We start from the raw sequence: 18,044 nt of genomic DNA, 5'->3' as shown, positions 1-18,044 counted from the left end.
GCTGCAGTGCCCCGCTAATTTGAGACCGCTGCTACAGTGCCCTGCCAATTTGAGACTGCCGCAGCAGTGCCATGCCATTTTGAGACTGCCGCTGCAGTGCCCCGCCAATTTGAGACTGCCGCTGCAGTGCCCCGCCAATTCGAGACTGCCGCTGCAGTGCCCCGCCAATTCGAGACTGCCGCTGCAGTGCCCCGCCAATTCGAGACTCCCGCTGCAGTGCCCCGCCAATTCGAGACTGCCGCTGCAGTGCCCCGCCATCTTGAGACTGCCGCTGCAGTGCCCTGCCATGTTGAGACTGCCGCTGCAGTGCCCCGCCATCTTGAGACTGCCGCTGCAGTGCCCTGCCATCTTGAGACTGCCGCTGCAGTGCCCTGCCATCTTGAGACTGCCGCTGCAGTGCCCTGCCATCTTGAGACTGCCGCTGCAGTGCCCTGCCATCTTGAGACTGCCGCTGCATTGTTTTGCTCAATGCTGCTGCATTGCACCGACATTTTGAGACTGCCGCTGCAGTGCCACACCATTTTGAGACTGCCGCCCCAGTACCCCGCCAATTTAAGAATGCTGGAGGCTGCTGCAGTTCCCCGCCAGTTTGAGAATGCTGCTGCAGTGCTTTGCTTGAAGCTGCTGCAGTGCCCCGCCAGTTTGAGAATGCTGTCACAGTGCTTTGCTCGATGCTGCTGCAGTGCTTTGCTTGAAGCTGCTGCAGTGCCCCGCCAGTTTGAGAATGCTGTCACAGTGCTTTGCTCGATGCTGCTGCAGTGCCCCGCCATTTTGAGAATGCAGCTGCAGTGCCCCGCCAGTTTGAGAATGCTGTCACAGTGCTTTGCTCGATGCTGCTGCAGTGCCCCGCCATTTTGAGACTGCCGCTGCAGTGCCCTGCCAATTTGGGAAAGCTGCTGCAGTGCCCCACCATTTTTGAGACTGCTGCTGCAGTGCCCCGCCAATTTGAGAATGTTGCTGCAGCGCTTTGCTTGATGCTGCTGCAGTGCCCCGTCAATTAGAGAATGTTGCTGCAGCGCTTTGCTTGATGCTGCTGCAATGCCCTGTCAATTCGAGAAAGTTGCTGCAGTGCTTTGCTTGATGCTGCTGCAGTGCCTCGCCAATTCGAGAAAGTTGCTGCAGTGCTCTGCTTGATGCTGCTGCAACCCCTCACCTATTTCATAAACTGCCACAGCAGTTACCTACCTCAGTACTGCTACAGTGCCATCTTCCATTCAGTCTATTTAACAATTTTGGGGGGTCTTCGGGAATAATTATGCAGACTCCTCCCGTAATCATGAGCTGTTCAAATTTCCATGATTCTTGCTTGCTGTCTATTTCTGCATTATGTTTTTGGGGGCAATCGGAGCTCGGGTAGAATATCCTCTCCGAGCCCCTCTATAGCAGACAGCAAGCCAAATCTGTTTACCACTTTCACTAAGATTATATGGGCACACAAACTCGTGAAGTGAAGTTAATAAACGTAATTTCGGGAGGAGTACGCCCATCTAATCTTTCAATTAATACCAAGGTATAAAACCAGCAGCTTACCTCTTCCCCTTTTTGGTTCCTGAAGCATCCCTCCTCCTCCCCTGCTCCTCCTTTTGTACACCACATTGGTGGTGGTTGAGGAGAGATCCCTGACATGAGTGTAAAGCGCTTTGGGTGTACAGTAGTACATATGAAAGCGCTATATAAATGACTCATTCATTCATTATTTTATTCATTCAATTTGCCTGTTATAGGGGGGCAATCGGAGCTCGGGTAGAATATCCTCTCCGAGCCCCTCTATAGCAGACAGCAAGCCAAATCTGTTTACCACTTTCACTAAGATTATATGGGCACACAAACTCGTGAAATAAGCCATTTAAATAAAGATCCAGGTTTAAGCAAATAAATAAATCAATCATGACATTAAAGTTTAGTGAAATTAGGAAATATTTAAGAGATCGTTAATTTAGTGCATATTTTGTTCTCATGTCACAAGTAATAATATCAAGCCAAGGTTTACTGAGTTTTACACGATTCTTTTGTAGTGTGGTTTTTGGTGAAATGTACTAAAATAAATATCATCACTTGACACGTTAGCCCACTTCTTCTCGACGCGTTGGTTTATAGAACAATTACTCCGAATCGCCCTCTGTCGTTTCAAAGAATAGCACAACGGTGAGCGCGTCAAGTATAAACGCCTCGCCCGTTTGGGGAGGAGCGCGCGCAGTCAGCGGAGGCTCGCGCAGCAGAGACAGGCGAGATGGGGCTGCGCGGAGCTGAGCTTTGAGGCTTGGGTGCGACCCCCTTAAGAAGACATAATAGAGACGAGAGGCTAATATTAGGTGCGTCTTAATCAGCTCCCTAGTTCAGTAGTCAGGGCACTGATCAGGACATACCGGTAAGTCAATGGGCTGACTCCATGATCAGTGCTCTGACTACTGACGGAGCAGATTGAGATGCACGCATTGTGAAGAACGATATTTGTAGCCTGCCTGACACGGCATTTTCACAGACGTCACATCTCTCATAGACTACAGTAGCCTATTTAAAATGGCACATGCATCCGTTATATTCTCAATTTAATTTACAGTTTTAAGGTTAACTATAGAAGAGACCGATTAGTGTGTGTCGCACTGGCATGACTCGCATCGGGGCGTGTGGCATTATAACAAATATATCACACCAAATGTCTCATGAAAATTAAATGAGATAATAGGCATTTTCTGTTTATTGAGGTTGAGGGATTCCTTAATACCACAAGCAGTTAATTGCTTAAATGGAAGATAGTGTTGTTGCAGTGTCTACTGAGCAGGTCTCAGTGGTGATGAAGTTTGTTGGGTGTTTGTGGATGGGTAGTGGATGGGGCAGTTTTTACTGTTTACTGTTTTGTTTGTCTATTTTTCTGTATGCATGTTGAAGCAAATTGCAGCAAAATTCCCCCAAGGGGATATTAAAGTCAACAACAACAGAACTATCTAATAATTCTTACATTTTTCAAAAGCAAAACACCTAAATAGTCAAATTACTATCCTATTATGACATTAGAGACATATTCCAAAATGAACACTGTCCGTTTGTTTTCCTTTCTAACTTCTGTTACTGCTCTTTTTATAGTGGATACTCCCAGTGGGCAGAGGCTCTTACTCAACATTTCTAGAGCTTGCGGGTCTGTTTCGGAAGGCTGAGGCAGTTATTTCCCGGCTGTGTTGTTTATAGTAATGTATCTGTGTCCTCATCACTTTATTCTGCCAGAATGCTCTACATTCACTTCCAACACCGTTGTCGGTAAAACAGAAAAACAAAATATGGCGACCGTCAGGTCATTAAAATCATTATTCATTTGTATTCTTCCTAGACCAGGAATACTGATGCCTGGTACATGTTTTGGCCATGTGATATTCTAATTAACATATTTGCATGATAGATAAAAATAATAAAATAATCTGCAAAAATAAGTAAAATTTTCTCCTTTCTCAAATAGTTTTACCTACACAGCAAAAAACTGTTAAATTAACACTCCTCAGAGTTTATTTGACTCCACACTTAAGTCTGTTAAAAAAAAAAAAACTTTCAAGCAGTGTTAAAGTTAATAAGATAATTAAATGATTGAGTGGTGATTGACAATTAGTGATGAACACATGCTGTCAACAAGTAGATTTTTTTTTCTTCTTCATATATGCGGCTGCCTATTAAAGTGCAGTGTATGTGTGTGTTCCTTTCTTGTGGATTAGAGACTGACTGACTGATGCTACAGTCATTTTGCTTAGCATTATCTGTGGTTAAGTGTGAATTTTGGTTGATTTAGACACTTTTTCCTAATCATCGCAATGACAATAAGTCTCCCATTCAACCTGAATTCACTTTGTTTTATTCGTTTTTTTTTATTATTATTTTTTTTATAAAAACTGGGTCTGAATGGGAAAGTTCTGTATTTCTAAATATAATGTCCCCAGGTTATATTTTTGAGACATGTACTTGCCTATGTCAGTGTCTTTTTTAAAATAATTGTATGTTCTTTCAAACATTTAAATAGTTCTTCCTTATTCTTAACCCTCACATTTTGGTTGTCATTCACACCCACAATGATATACTGTGTTATTTTGGGGGATCATGTTAAACCTCCACTGGGATCAGGAATTCCTTACTTTTTTCATCATTCACATAAACTCCTTTACCTTGTTAAATTAGTTCAAGGAATGTACAGTTCTTTCAGAGATCTTACTAGTAGCCCCCCTTTTTGTGTCGTTAAAATAGAACCATGCAGTTCCAGTAATAAAAGTAAAAACACCTTACCAAAACTTTCTCTGTATTGTTTATTTCTGTCCTACATCCTGCATGACAGGGAGAGCGAAACTCCACTCCGTTTGAGCCACACACAGGATTAAAGGCTTCTTCAGAACAGGAACATTTATTGCTGCACTGCTGATTCGTGAAATCATTTCTGGGGGGAAAAGGAAGTAAAATAAAGCAAAGGTTTAATGGATATAACACAGGGTACCTTGCGACATACACTAACATTTGCACACGAAAAAACCACACACCCCCCCAAAAAACACCATAAATCCATTAAGGAATGTATGACAACGTGACCGTGCAGATTTCAGCCTGCAATTTAAAGCTTTGTAATGAGAAACAGCTGTCAGAGAGTTTCTGCAGATTGAGATGCTGAAATCATGCTGTTTAAACTGGAATCACAGAACCACATAGATTTGGCAATAACTAATAAACAACCATATTTATTTGTTCATATCTGTATACATTTTTTTTCGATATTAGTTTTTGCTGTCATTCCCTTGAGAAAACTGTAATGCTCAATAGTTTTGTATTGAATTTTTAGCTAGGGTTCTATCACATATGAACAAAATATCAACTTTAAATCACAAATCTGTACTGTTTCCTTAGGAGGAAAAAAAAAACACACATAAATACACCATTGGCAATATACACTCACCTAAAGGATTATTAGGAACACCATACTAATACTGTGTTTGACCCCCTTTTGCCTTCAGAACTGCCTTAATTCTACGTGGCACTGATTCAACAAGGTGCTGAAAGCATTCTTTAGAAATGTGGGCCCATATTGATAGGATATCATCTTGCAGTTGATGGAGATTTGTGGGATGGACATCCAGGACACAAAGCTCCCATTCCACCACATCCCAAAGATGCTCTATTGGGTTGAGATCTGGTGATTTTAGGGGCCATTTTAGTACAGTGCAACTGTTGTCATGTTCAAGAAACCAATTTGAAATGATTCAAGATTTGTGACATGGTGCATTATTCTGCTGGAAGTAGCCATCGGAGGATGGTGGTTATAAAGGGATGGACATGCTCAGAAACAATGCTCAGGAAGGCTGTGGCATTTAAACAATGCCCAATTGGCACTAAGGGACCTAAAGTGTGCCAAGAAAACATCCCTACACCATTACACCACCAGCAGCAGCATGCACAGTGGTAACAAGGCATGATGGATCCATGTTCTCATTCTGTTTACGCCAAATTCTGACTCTACAATTTGAATGTCTCAACAGAAATCGAGACTCATCAGACCAGGGAACATTCTTTTCCTATTTGTAGTGGAGATGAGTGATCTCGGTGAGGTCTTCTGCTGTTGTAGCCCATCTGCCTCAAGGTTGTGGCTTCACAAATGCTTTGCTGCATACCTTGGTTGTAACGAGTGGTTTTTTCAGTCAAAGTTGCTCTTCTATCAGATTGAATCAGTTGGCCCATTCTCCTCTGACCTCTACCATCAACAAGGCATTTCCGCCCACAGGAATGCCGCATACTGGATGTTTTTTTCCTTTTCACACCATTCTTTGTAAACCCTAGAAATGATTGTGTGTGAAAATTCCAGTAACTAAGTATACTGTGAAATACTCACCAACAACCATGCCACGCTCCTATTCTGACATTCAGTTTGGAGTTCAGAAGATTGTCTTGACCAGGACTACACCCCTAAATGCTTTGAAGCAACTGCCATGTGATTGGTTGATTAAATAATTGCATTAATGAGAAATTGAACAGGTGTTCCTAATAATACTTTAGGTGAGTGTACAGTAAGAGTACAGAGCTATAAAATGTTTTTGTTTCATACAGAGTGTGCGGTCAGATTAATTTTTGGCCATAATTGAGTTATGAGGCATGATAGCACTGAAAATGCAGAACATTTAAATAATAATGTAAGGACAAAACACAACTCACATTCCAAATATATTTTTTGTGGGGCAGCCAATGAAGAGAAGTGGAATTGCGAACGTAAAGCTAACGAAAACCACTACTGTACACATTGCCGCTGAGGACTTGACAGTCAGACCCAACTTGCGTAGTATAACCCCTCCAGCCATTATGCCTAACATGGCTGAAGGAATATTTATGCCACCTGTGGAAAAAAAAGATGCATAAAATGTATAAAATAAATAAACCATTTTGGTAAAGGAAAATACTGCGTAAGTAAAGCAAATGTACAGCGTAACTTTGAGTAATTATAGTGTAACTATATGTTAAGTATGTGTAGGTATAAAGGAACAATATGTAACATTTGGTGAATAAAGGGGTGGCTATCAGAAAAATTAGTTCATTAATTATTATTTATACTGTATTTTTTTTTAAATTAAGGAGTATTTATCCATGTATACAGGGTAAGTACAATAAAAAAAAAAAACTTAATCTTTATAAACTTAAAAATTTTCATTCAAAATAATAACGTCCTGACAGAAAGAGGCATGTTTTGTCCTTTTTTATTTCTCTTGCTTGGCATATTCACTTCTTATTCCTCTTCTTCTTTTTCATTATTTCCACCTATGGATCAAGAAGAATCCCATGTCTTTTGACATTCTGTATAATTATTTATTAAAAAAGAAAAAGTACACCCAGAAATGATCTCATCATTTACTAATCTTTTCGCATCCGACCAACTTTTATTAGTGCGTGCATGAGTAGCTTCAAGCTTTCATGATGCTCTTGCGCAAATTTAATCTGAAACTACCGACCCTGTTTTCTAGTCTTGTTTGTTTATCATTGCTATTATCTTATATTATGTAATTGTTTGTATACTGTTATGAGCATTAATAAAATAAAATAAACACAAAAACACAGACATTCGAGAGTTTCTTGAGCGTGCTCACGTCACGCTTCAAGTTATTTCAAGCTTGAACTTAATCCTCTTATGCATGCACAGCGATAGTCTACAGTTTAACGTTTTTTTTTAATGTTGGCATTTTTCTTACAAACACTTACCGTTTCACTTTAGAAGACATTGATTCATCAACTGGGGTTATATGGATAACTGTAGTTATTTCTGTATGTACTGTTTGATGCTTTAACTTTTAGGAAGCCAAACAAGTTTTCTTTAGCAGAGATTATTTATTTTTCTATGTTAATCTGAAGAAAGAAAGTCGTATAAATCTCAGGTGGCATGAGGGTAAAAGACAAATAAATGGTGAGGACATTTTTAGGTGTACTGTATTTTCTTTTAATAGCTACATAGTACAGAATAGCTAGAGACACATAGGATTCCTTCTTAAGATTCATTTTTGGCACGAACAAAAAAGAAGAGGAACAGGAGGAGGATGAAGTCAAGCAAGAGAAACAGTTGTAAATCTGTTTAAAAAAGTTGTTTTTCAAATAAAGATTTTTGATTTCTGATATCAGATTGTGTACATGTTTTTATTGTACTTACCCTGTAACTACATGAAACAAGAGGGGAACCAGAGCCACTTTAATTTACAGCCCACAGATTCATACTTACCCTATAACTACATGGATAATTACCCCTTATTTAAAAAAAAAAACTAACAGTATATAAATATATTTTTAATTTTACTGATAGTTACACCTTTATTCCCCCAATATTACATGTTGTTCCCTTATGCCTACATGTACGTACTTTATAATTACACTATAATTACTGAAAGTTATGCTGTAAATTTGCTTTACTTATGCAATACTTTCTGGGCTATAATCTAAAGCGTCACCAGTACAATACATTCCATTATTAATGCCACAGAACAATAAATTGTGAAAGATTTTACTCTCAGACAAAAAGCTTCAATCTTGCCATGCTCGTTTCCCAGGACTTTGCCATTGAATCTGATTGTGTTATAGTGACATATTGTATTGTGTGTGGATTAGTAGGAGTAAAAAATTTGAATGAGTAATGTGTACCTTTAAACAATATGACATGCTTTCATTGGCCTCCAATACACAACACATATTGAATGATATGGCTTTGGCAGAGCCAAATAATTTCTTCTTGCATGTAACACCTTAAAAACGGCATGCTTCTTTCAATAACTTACCCATCATCGTATTGGAAAAAGAGGCAGTTTGTGAAAACTGCTTCTCTATGAATTTGCCCATAAATGTTGCCAGTCCCGCAACCATGGCAGCAAGATTCACCTGAGCCAACACTACCAACAAATAAATTGGGTTCCGCAGAGTCCTCATGATGATATTGGGGAAGCCTGAGGAAAGATAAGAGACATCAAACTATTTAAAAGAATTTGAAAGTTTCTACATAATAGCACAAAAACAACAAAATCACCCTCAATAGGGCATTATTTGAGGGGAAAGCCATTTGTATAGTGTTCAAAACCATAGTATACGTAATCGAGTACACTCATTCTCTCCCACACTGCACCGCAATAATGAGTGCACATTTAATGTACACTCAACGGCTGTCCGAATTCAATCACTCCTTTTCATTCACGCTTTCAAGTTATCTGTATTAGTGGACTAATGTAAGGAATAGTGATTTCCCTTTTAGGGGGAAATTTCAGATTCAGCCAAGAACATTATATTTTTGTATGGATTCATGAAAACAGTATCCAATGTTCTTTAATATTAAGATAAGTCAGTGGTTCTGAGTTGGTTTTGTTTCAGAACCCATATTTTACATTGGACATCAGGTGAAGTCAGCATCATTTATTCTACAGAAATCTCCTTAAAAACCAAACACAAAGGACCAAATTTATTAACAGATTGCACCAATGCAAACCCTCTTTTGACATTAAAAAGCTACTGTCAGGATTAACTAAAGACTTGCAGTGAAGTAAATTGTGCTTGAAAGGTGTGGACAGAGTTATTTTTTGAGGCTCACTTTATTTATTATTGTCACATTCAGTCAAATTTAGTTTGCCATATGTTCCTTTGTTCTGGTTCTCACAACTCGTCTGTCTCCCTGTTTACTGTCGTTATTAGCACATCTGTGTCAGCTGTGTGTCATCATCATAATCATTGTGTTCACTATTTAACTTTCCACTCCCATCTACACTTCATTTTTTGGAATTGCACACTCACAGGAAATCTGGCCCTAACATTGCAGCATTAATCTTACCAATAACATTATTTTCAGACATAATACACAAGTTACAAAATACCGTAGAGTTTGATTGGATGTACACCTTTTAAGAACAAAACATATGGAGATGGTTCTTTTTTCCTGCTTTGTGTAGCCCACCCATTAAGAATAAATGTTCTAAGTTCATGAAATGCAACTGTTAAAGTAACAACATTTGAATGATGCATTTGTAGTTGAGACAACTAAGGGCCAGATTTACTAAACAGGGCAAATTAGCATGAGCACAATTCCAAAAAAGGGCCAGTAAATCACATGCAGACTATCTGCACTTTTTTGTAATTAAAGAACACAGACACAGCTGGATCATTTTCATAATGACCAACACATTCTACCAGTTAGCGTCTGGTTTAAGACATGCCTTTTTGGGGCAGTGCAATGCTGCAAACAAACACAAGTAAACTGACTAGCACAAACCATAGTAAATGCATCTTTCATTTAAATAATCTCCTCCCACTAAATCTTCCGTCTGAAATGGAAACTCCTAGAAATGCATATGCAATAAAGACAGCCACAAAAAGAACTGTCCATGCCTTTTCAGCAGTGCATGTTTCACTCCATGTCTTTAGTAAATCCTTTTAGTAGTTTTTTTTCATGCCAAAAGAGGATTTGTGCTGGCACATACTGTTAGGAAATCCGGTCTAGGAATTTAGGTCATTATGTAGCTTCGCATCAGACAACTGGTTCTGAAGTAGGTCAAACATGGCATAAACTTTCTTTACTTCACTTATCATGAGCAGCATTACAAATGCAAGAGCAGATATTTTTAAAACTTGCAATGATTATGTTAATTATATCTCATTATGATCCTAATTTAGTGTGACTTAACAAGTAGAGTAATAAAGTAGGACATAAACCTGCACCTTACTCAGTAATCACCCAAAATCCAGTTTGTCCAGATGCTGAATGAGAAGAGATTTTGTGTGTTTGTTGTATTATCTCTAATCTGGCTTTTAAAACAACACAGACAGCATGCATATAAACAACATTATCAGCAGACCCAATTTAGTTTTAGTTAATTCCCCTAGGTTTGTCTTTGCCATCTAAAATTGGAAACATTTCTTGTACTTTATTTTGTGATTCATAAAATAACTGATAGGTAAAAGGGCAAACACACTTTTTAGGAACTCAGTTAGAGAAACCTCTTCCATCTTGTCAGTTCCGGGCTTCTTGTCCTCCATCATTTTCTCTGTTGATGGCTCCACAGGAGTCTCCTCGGTTTCCTGAGAAGATTGAAATCTAAATTTGTTTTTTGAAGTATTGCATTATTTGATCAAGATTATGGTGCAGCAATTTTAGCAAGGCAGATATCTCAAATTGGTTTACACCAGAAAACCATCTTAATCTATTTAGGATTTTATGAAGCCTGTTTTCATACCTCTATTTTTAATTTTGAGATTTTGCATTTGATATAAGAACATGCTTATTTACAGCATTCATAAAATGAACATTTTGTGCAAGAACATTCATGAACACATACACTTTGTATTTTATTAGTGGTTAGCATGTTGAGCAAGAGGGGCAAGAACAGGCTGAGACAAGCTCCTCTTGGACTCAAGTTTCTTTCCTTGTTTATAGTTAAAAAAATAATAATACAAAAAGTAATGTTCTGTGAAACTGAGTGGGCTTCAGGAACAATGCCAGAGTCTTAAATGACAGCAGAAACACTCATATTCAACTGCTGTACATCAAACTCACCAGTATTGATTAGTCAAAATTTACACATTTTCCTGAATCAAAAATTTTCCTGAATCAAAAAGGCTAAAGATGAGGTTTGTGATATACATCACCTCTCTGGACATATTCCTAGGGAAAAACAGGTATGGCAAAGAAGTCAGGAGAAGAAGGGTGGCCGCTATTAAGAATCCCAACCACCAAGCTCCAACCCATCTGGGGTCATCATTTTGCATTTTTTCTGAAAAAGTGTAGATAACAGCTCATTGTCATAGATCTCCCACATACTAGAGGCATGGAGCCAAAATTATTAAAAGCTCCCATCTGTGTATGGTACATCAAGCAACATCGCTAAACATGTTGAATCTTGAAGTCAAACTATATATTTAAAATCAGTACAGCTTGTCAAAAGGCACTTGTCTAAACACGTTTAGTACAGTTGCTAAAGTAATTATTTATAATGGCATCTCATGCTGTTTAAACAGAGCAAAATGTGTAAATGTGACCACATTTAGGAAGGTGTAGACTCACCTAAAGACGTCTTGTCAAAGTCAACAAAGAAACGAAGCACAACAGATGACATCAGGTAACCGAATGCTGGCCCAATTACGGTAACTGCGAAAAGTATGCCTGTAAAAAAAGATAAAGTCTGATTATTTCACGAATCACCTACTGTTTTTTGGGAATTGATAATCAAAAACAACTCAATATTTAATCAAACCTAGGTAAAAGGGTGAACTCTTTTCTGCGTAATCATCTATGTAGGAAATTCCAAAAGGTTGTATGGGGACACCACCAATGCCAAGCAGTAACTGGCCAAGTAGAAATATTGGATACACTCCAGTGCCATTACGATTTGGATTGCATTCTTCCTTAGGGGGAATGTTATCTTGGCAAAGGCCAGAGTTGTTGCCTTTGCTCTCTATGCAAAAAAAGCATACATGTAAATACAATAAGTAGTTAAGTACAACCAGTTGTTATTTAATAAGAATCTGCTCACTCACTGCTGATACCTGTGTAATTGTACTTTCCACCAATGAAGTGAGGTGTTGCTATAAGGAACACCCCCATGCTTGCGATCATTGCTCCGATTCCAATACATTTCGGCCGATGTACGCGACTCCCAAAATAACTCACAAAAACGATGAGAATCGTGTTTCCCACCTTTGTTAACAAAAACAAAACATACATTACATCGCATTGTTAAAATAGTCGCCTTTGCTGATTCAGTACCATTTGTTATTAAGACTTTGTGCCTGAACTTGTAGTTTAAATGGTGAAATAATTGCTACCCAGGTGCTTACAGGTGTCAAACAACTTGAAAATAAGTGATTTGCCTTCAGGTCATGCATGATATTGTGTTAGCACAATTCAAAGTTAGCATTTTACTCTTGCCTCATTGAAGGATGCTAGTAGTCCAGACATCTGACTGGAAAATCCATATCGTTTCTCAATAGTGGTTATGGAGCCCTTCAAATAACCAGACACCAGGAGCTGAGAGAGCTGCAGCATCCCATGACACAGAACAAAAAACTGAAACACACAGAAAAAGTGATAAAAATGTATATAAAATCCTTTAGTAAAAATTCTGTAAATATGCATGAAAACAAATCCAAAAAAACAGCACAAACATTTAAGTCAGTTGACAAATAATCAATGGAGGTTTTTAGCTCTGTTTGTGTTATTATTTATTGTAAAGATTTTTTTTATTATTATTGGTTTTAAGTGTTTAAGTCAAGCTGTCTCCTTTGAAAGTCAAGTTGAGTATGTTCAAGTTCATACGATTTTTAGCCGTTACTTCAATAAACCTTGTTGTAGGCTACAGCTTTCAGAGCATTTAGTAATTGGATTAACGCAAGAATAAAGAGAACAGTATAAGAATGTGCAGTGAATATACGGAAGGTAATATTGTCCAGGCCCATTCTATGGAGATGCAAAGTCAGTAAACTTTACTCAGTTACACCTCTAATAAAATAGTGCATTGTTAAAAGAAACTTCCATAGAGCTCTGAAGGTTGACGAAACAGCCTAAATTCCGCCATTTTGGTAAGCAATAAGGGGAGTGCTAGAGCCGCTGTAGCATTGATATCTATAAAATAGACCGTTTAAGCCTTATTTCAACATGATGGACAGCTGATGTGTGCCAGGATGCAGAACAGGTGGCAGGAGGCAAATGGTAAATAACTTTTATTATAGTAAGTTGTTGAATGGCATGAACTACTTTTGCCTCACATAACTAATGATAAAAAAGTTCCCATTAAAGACGATACTTAAAGGCCAACTGAAGTATGCAATTCGTTGAAACGCATCACATTATTCAATGTGTTGACGTAATTTCCCCTGAAACGGCTCAAGCTGTTAACAGCCCCTCCCCTTTTTTGAAACAGCCAATAGTGTTTGTTAATGCATTTTGACTAGAGCCTTTCTGTTTGGTAAAGCCAGTTTCCTCTAACCATTTATCATCACAATTTCCCCCCATATCGCTTTGAAATGCAGCATTCTGTACAGAATTCAAATGGGTCCGATATGTTTTGTTGTCTGCGCAGACTCGCGCATATGATCCGTGCTGTGCTCTCATGTCTGAAGTATAACTTTAGACCAGAGCCGTTGCTGTGTGTGCTTCTGCGGTGCATGAAACTAACGTGAAAACAGACTTCATTCGCCTCAACTGAAAGCATATTTACACTAAATCATGTCCTATGGCATATATAGTGTGCTATGTGCCTTTCATTATGTAGAAATTAGTAAATGTGTGAACAACTGAACAATTTCAGTTCAGTCTGCCAGCTATTCTATCTGTTAATGTTACTCCTGATCAGAGGCTGATGTAAATATTTTGTTTATACGTAGATTTAGGTTTCAACTAAGTTTAATGGTGCATACGCTGTAACTTAATGGCCATTCACGTCAAAACTAGGCTAGTTGTAACTTGTGTACAGCTGGTGAAACAGCTGTCCTGACAGGAAAGCTATCCGTTCCTTTATCCATACATGTGAAAAGCACCGCGGGGCCATCACAGGGATCTGTTATGTTTAATCGATTAAGGTTTACTACAAGTCTCTGTTGAATTCGCAGTGAACTCTGCTGCCTTGAAACTCATCGCCGGCTGCTCCTGCCTGTCAAAATGGTGTTATAAACAGAATGGGTCACGTGACCCCCAGAGCTCTATTGCTACCTCTAACATATAACATAATGGGTTTACATTGGCAAATCATGCCTCAGTGAGGTAGAGGCCCAGCGTAAAGTTAAATTTATATATTGTCAGTAGTGTTGGGGTAACACATTTATAGGTAGTGTGAATTGCATAATCAAATGATTTTTAAATTTACAAACAAAACATCTGAGTTAATTTTTCAAATACAAGATACTTTGTATCCCCATTTATTGACAGACGGCTCTCTTGTCCCCATTTTGAGAGAAATTGTAAGTGCAGAAGCATTGTGTGCAGTGTAAACATAAAGGCTGTTGTAGTTCTACACGGAATGTGCACAGGCATTTACTCATCTTACTTGAACTACAAAGTTTCAGTATTCCTAAAATTAATAAAAACAGTGAAAAGCAAACTTTATTCATGATTCCCGCCACTTGATTGTTACTGTGGATAGTCATTTAATCACAGAGTTCCTGTGTGTCCTCACTTGTTGGATGATGGATATTAGTTTATTTCTTTATTACATATATTCATATTGGAACTTTTTGATTCATAGTCATCTTTGGACCTTTATTACTGTGAGAGACTAACCAAAAATGGACTGTAAAATTGGTTATGCAGCTGAATTTGCTACACCCTTCAATTCTGCCACCTTGCTATTCATTCGCCATTTGATGACAAAACCATCAAATCTCTGTATTGGATTTGGAGCGAACTACAAACATCAAGTAAATTTCCCAGACATGCAAGGATTCAACTGAAGGGGTGCAATTCTGCTGTCTGGAGAGGTTCTACTACTGAACAATCTCATCACGGACCCAGAGCTGAACTCACTACCAGCCTACGACAAGGACAGACTGCCAGAGCCCCGAGCAGATGGAGTGCCAGGTCCTGCCACAATGAAGCTGCCAATGGCAAGAGAAGTGGATATGCAATTCATCAGACTGTGGCCTGAGCCCCTTACATCTGACCTGCCGTGCAAGCAGACCACCGAGGAAATACTAGTGGAATTTGAGGGAATGGAGGAGTTCCCCACCCACAACTGCAGTGAGTACCTGCGTGCTGGACTGCGAGATTGATATGTTGATCCCCACCATCCGTCCCTCTTCCATTACTACCTTTAGTACTAGCCCTGTCTTCTTCATTGTCTACCACATTGTTAATACCTTACCTCCTCACTCTGTCAGGGATTCACCTGGGCCATTTCAAGAGCCATCCTCGACCGACTCCGTTACTGGCTTCTGTTCCTGCTAAGCCATCAGTGCCCGTTGCTCTCTGTTGACCATCAGGCCTCTGACAGCACTGAGCTTCGCAACCTGCCAGATTCGTCTGAGTCAGACCTCACCAGCCTACCACCATGGACTTGTGGGCCATCTGTTGCACTCCGGCTTTACACCCCTACAGCTCAGTCCGGCTCCGCTCTGCTCTCCCTACTCAGTCACACTGTTTTCCAACGCAGTCGTCACGGTCGTCCATGCCATCAGTATCATGCGGATCCATCTACCCTTTATTTGCGCCCAGGACTCCTTCCACATCTGCTATGTCCCCATCATCCATATGTAGCGTTAAACTCCACACAACCTTGATTCCTCCCTCCGACAACACCACTGTGGGGCGCTAGGCTGGCCATCTGGGACTCATCCTATAATTACCTCACTCTGGGTTCCACCACATTCTGCTGCGCCCTGGTCACACCCATCATCACATCCCTGGTTTCTGGAACCTTCGGTTCCTTCCTGGCTACTCCTGCCAACCAGACCTCCCAATACCAACCCTTTACCTGCTTTTTGTCTGCCTCCTAAACGGCCTCCTCTCAGCGTGCAGGGGGAGTGAGTTTAATGTCACAAACTCCCAGTTTAGTTTTTATTTCATTGACCTTTAGTTTGCTTGTCATTATTCCCCATTGTCTTTGTTCATGTTTCCCACCACTTGTTTGGACATTCATTTAACAGTTTTAATTCTTTCCCCGCCAAACACAGAATTTTCTGTTATTTGTGAGAAAACGCTTCCCCTGCCAAACACAGAATTTCCTGGGTTTCACTTTTTTTACTGTTCGACACTAGGGGGCACTATAATGCATCTTCTGAATGAGTACAGAATATCCTGATCAAAACACACATGAGGAAAATGCAGTAAAACAAGCGTATGTAATCAAATGTATATGTAAAATAACATGATCATCAAAATTAAACATCATATAAATCAAAACTTTCTAATGTTACTGAATGAAATGTGGACCCAGTACAATCTACAGGACTGTGCAGGCTATAGAGGGGCTGATAGACTCTATCTACTCCACCTGTGTTTGATCATCGCTCTGAATATGATCTGGATACAGTTTTTCACAAAAACGTGATTTTCTCAGCTTTTTGTTCAAAATGTTCCTTTTTTATGAAACATACCCATATTCAAGTGTTGATAAAAAAGGAATATATTAAGCTAGGATGAAACTTGTTTAAAAGAAGAGGGTCAGCTCTTTCTTTTGATATATTGCATGGTTAGATAATTATAAAAGTATTGCATGCTTAGATAATTATAAAAGGAGGTGAAGCATTGATTGAGCGATAGACAACTACTCTGTAAGTGTTTGTAACTTTTCTCATTTGAATGTTTGTTCATTTGCTGTTGAATAAGTGTGTCTGTGTAGTGCAGTGGTGTGTATTATTAGTTTTGGTGTATTCTCGTGGTGTGTGTGTGGAGGAGTTAGCATTTGTTTGGTCATTGCCAAGTTGTGAGTGAGCGTTTGTTGGGGGCGCGGCCAGCGAGATATTGAAAGCCTTGTGTGTTTGTAGCATTTGGCTAGAGGTGAAGCAGTAATTGACTGATAGACAACTACTCTGTAAGTGTTTGTAACTTTTCTCATTTGATTGTTTGTTCATTTGTTGTTGGATAAGTGTGTCTGTGTAGTGCAGTGGTGTGTATTATTAGTTTTGGTGTATTCTCGTGGGGTGTGTATGGAGGAGTTAGCATTTGTTTGGTCATTGCCACATTGTGAGTGAGCGTTTGTTGGGGGCGTGGTCAGCTGCTTTCAATAACGACACTCAGGTGAGTGTAAATAGGGTGATAGTCTGCGGCAGCGGAAGCGGCAGTGTGAAGCCCTCCTTGTGTGAAGACCGACGAGTGTAAAGACTTCAACTCTTCCCTGTGCAACTCCTCCCGAGCAAGGACCCTGACAAGGCACTTGAGTATTATTTTCCTTTTCATTATTTGTGTTCGGTTTTCTATCCGGCTTTTTTTCTGATCTGTATTCACCATGTGCTTTCAAATCTCAACTATTACTACTAGCTCTCGTAAATCACGCTCTGTACGTGCGAGGTGCTGCAATCCTAATAATTTGCGCAGTCTACAAAAATCCTCTGCTACTTTACTCTCTATACCAATTGGTCTCTGGAATTGCCAGTCTGCTGTAAACAAAGCAGACTTTATTTCATCTATTGGGACTCATTCTCAGCTCAGCCTCATGGCCCTAACTGAGACTTGGATCAAACCAGAGGACACTGCCACTCCTGCAGCCCTCTCAACCAATTTAACTTTTTCACACACCCCTCGGCCTATTGGGAGGGGTGGGGGTACTGGTTTGCTTATCTCAAATGATTGGAAATTTGATCCATTACCATCTCTATCGGCCAGTTCATTTGAATCACACTCAATCACTATTGCTCACACTGTTAAAATCCATGTGGTAGTGGTCTATCGTCCTCCAGGTCACCTTGGTAAATTTGTGGAGAAGTTGGATGTGTTACTTTCTAGCTTCCCTGAGGATGGCACTCCTCTGATTCTGCTTGGTGACTTCAACATCCATCTGGATAAGCACCTAGCCACAGACTTCAGCACTCTACTGACTTCATTTGACCTTAAGTCAGTATCTACTACGGCTACTCACAAATCAGGTAAC

General features: G+C 39.6%; 1 protein-coding gene across 1 annotated transcript in view; it reads right to left on the bottom strand.

The window, feature by feature from the left end:
- slco2b1 (solute carrier organic anion transporter family, member 2B1) overlaps window positions 1–18,044 on the bottom strand; it is a 38,495-nt gene that overhangs the window by 11,167 nt on the left and 9,284 nt on the right. The window contains exons 3-11 of the mRNA XM_067423355.1: window positions 12,395–12,532; window positions 12,013–12,163; window positions 11,721–11,921; window positions 11,531–11,629; window positions 11,116–11,240; window positions 10,443–10,548; window positions 8,268–8,432; window positions 6,172–6,349; window positions 4,264–4,411 (exon numbers count right to left, since the gene is read on the bottom strand). Of these exons, the coding sequence (XP_067279456.1) occupies window positions 4,264–4,411; window positions 6,172–6,349; window positions 8,268–8,432; window positions 10,443–10,548; window positions 11,116–11,240; window positions 11,531–11,629; window positions 11,721–11,921; window positions 12,013–12,163; window positions 12,395–12,532 (1,311 nt within the window). The remainder of the gene's footprint in view (window positions 1–4,263; window positions 4,412–6,171; window positions 6,350–8,267; window positions 8,433–10,442; window positions 10,549–11,115; window positions 11,241–11,530; window positions 11,630–11,720; window positions 11,922–12,012; window positions 12,164–12,394; window positions 12,533–18,044) is intronic.

The sequence above is a fragment of the Pseudorasbora parva genome, chromosome 18 (assembly GCF_024679245.1).
Source record: "Pseudorasbora parva isolate DD20220531a chromosome 18, ASM2467924v1, whole genome shotgun sequence".
Taxonomy (NCBI): Eukaryota; Metazoa; Chordata; class Actinopteri; order Cypriniformes; family Gobionidae; genus Pseudorasbora; species Pseudorasbora parva.
Note: the sequence above shows the minus strand (reverse complement) of the source record. Positions and strands in the feature narration are given on the sequence as shown.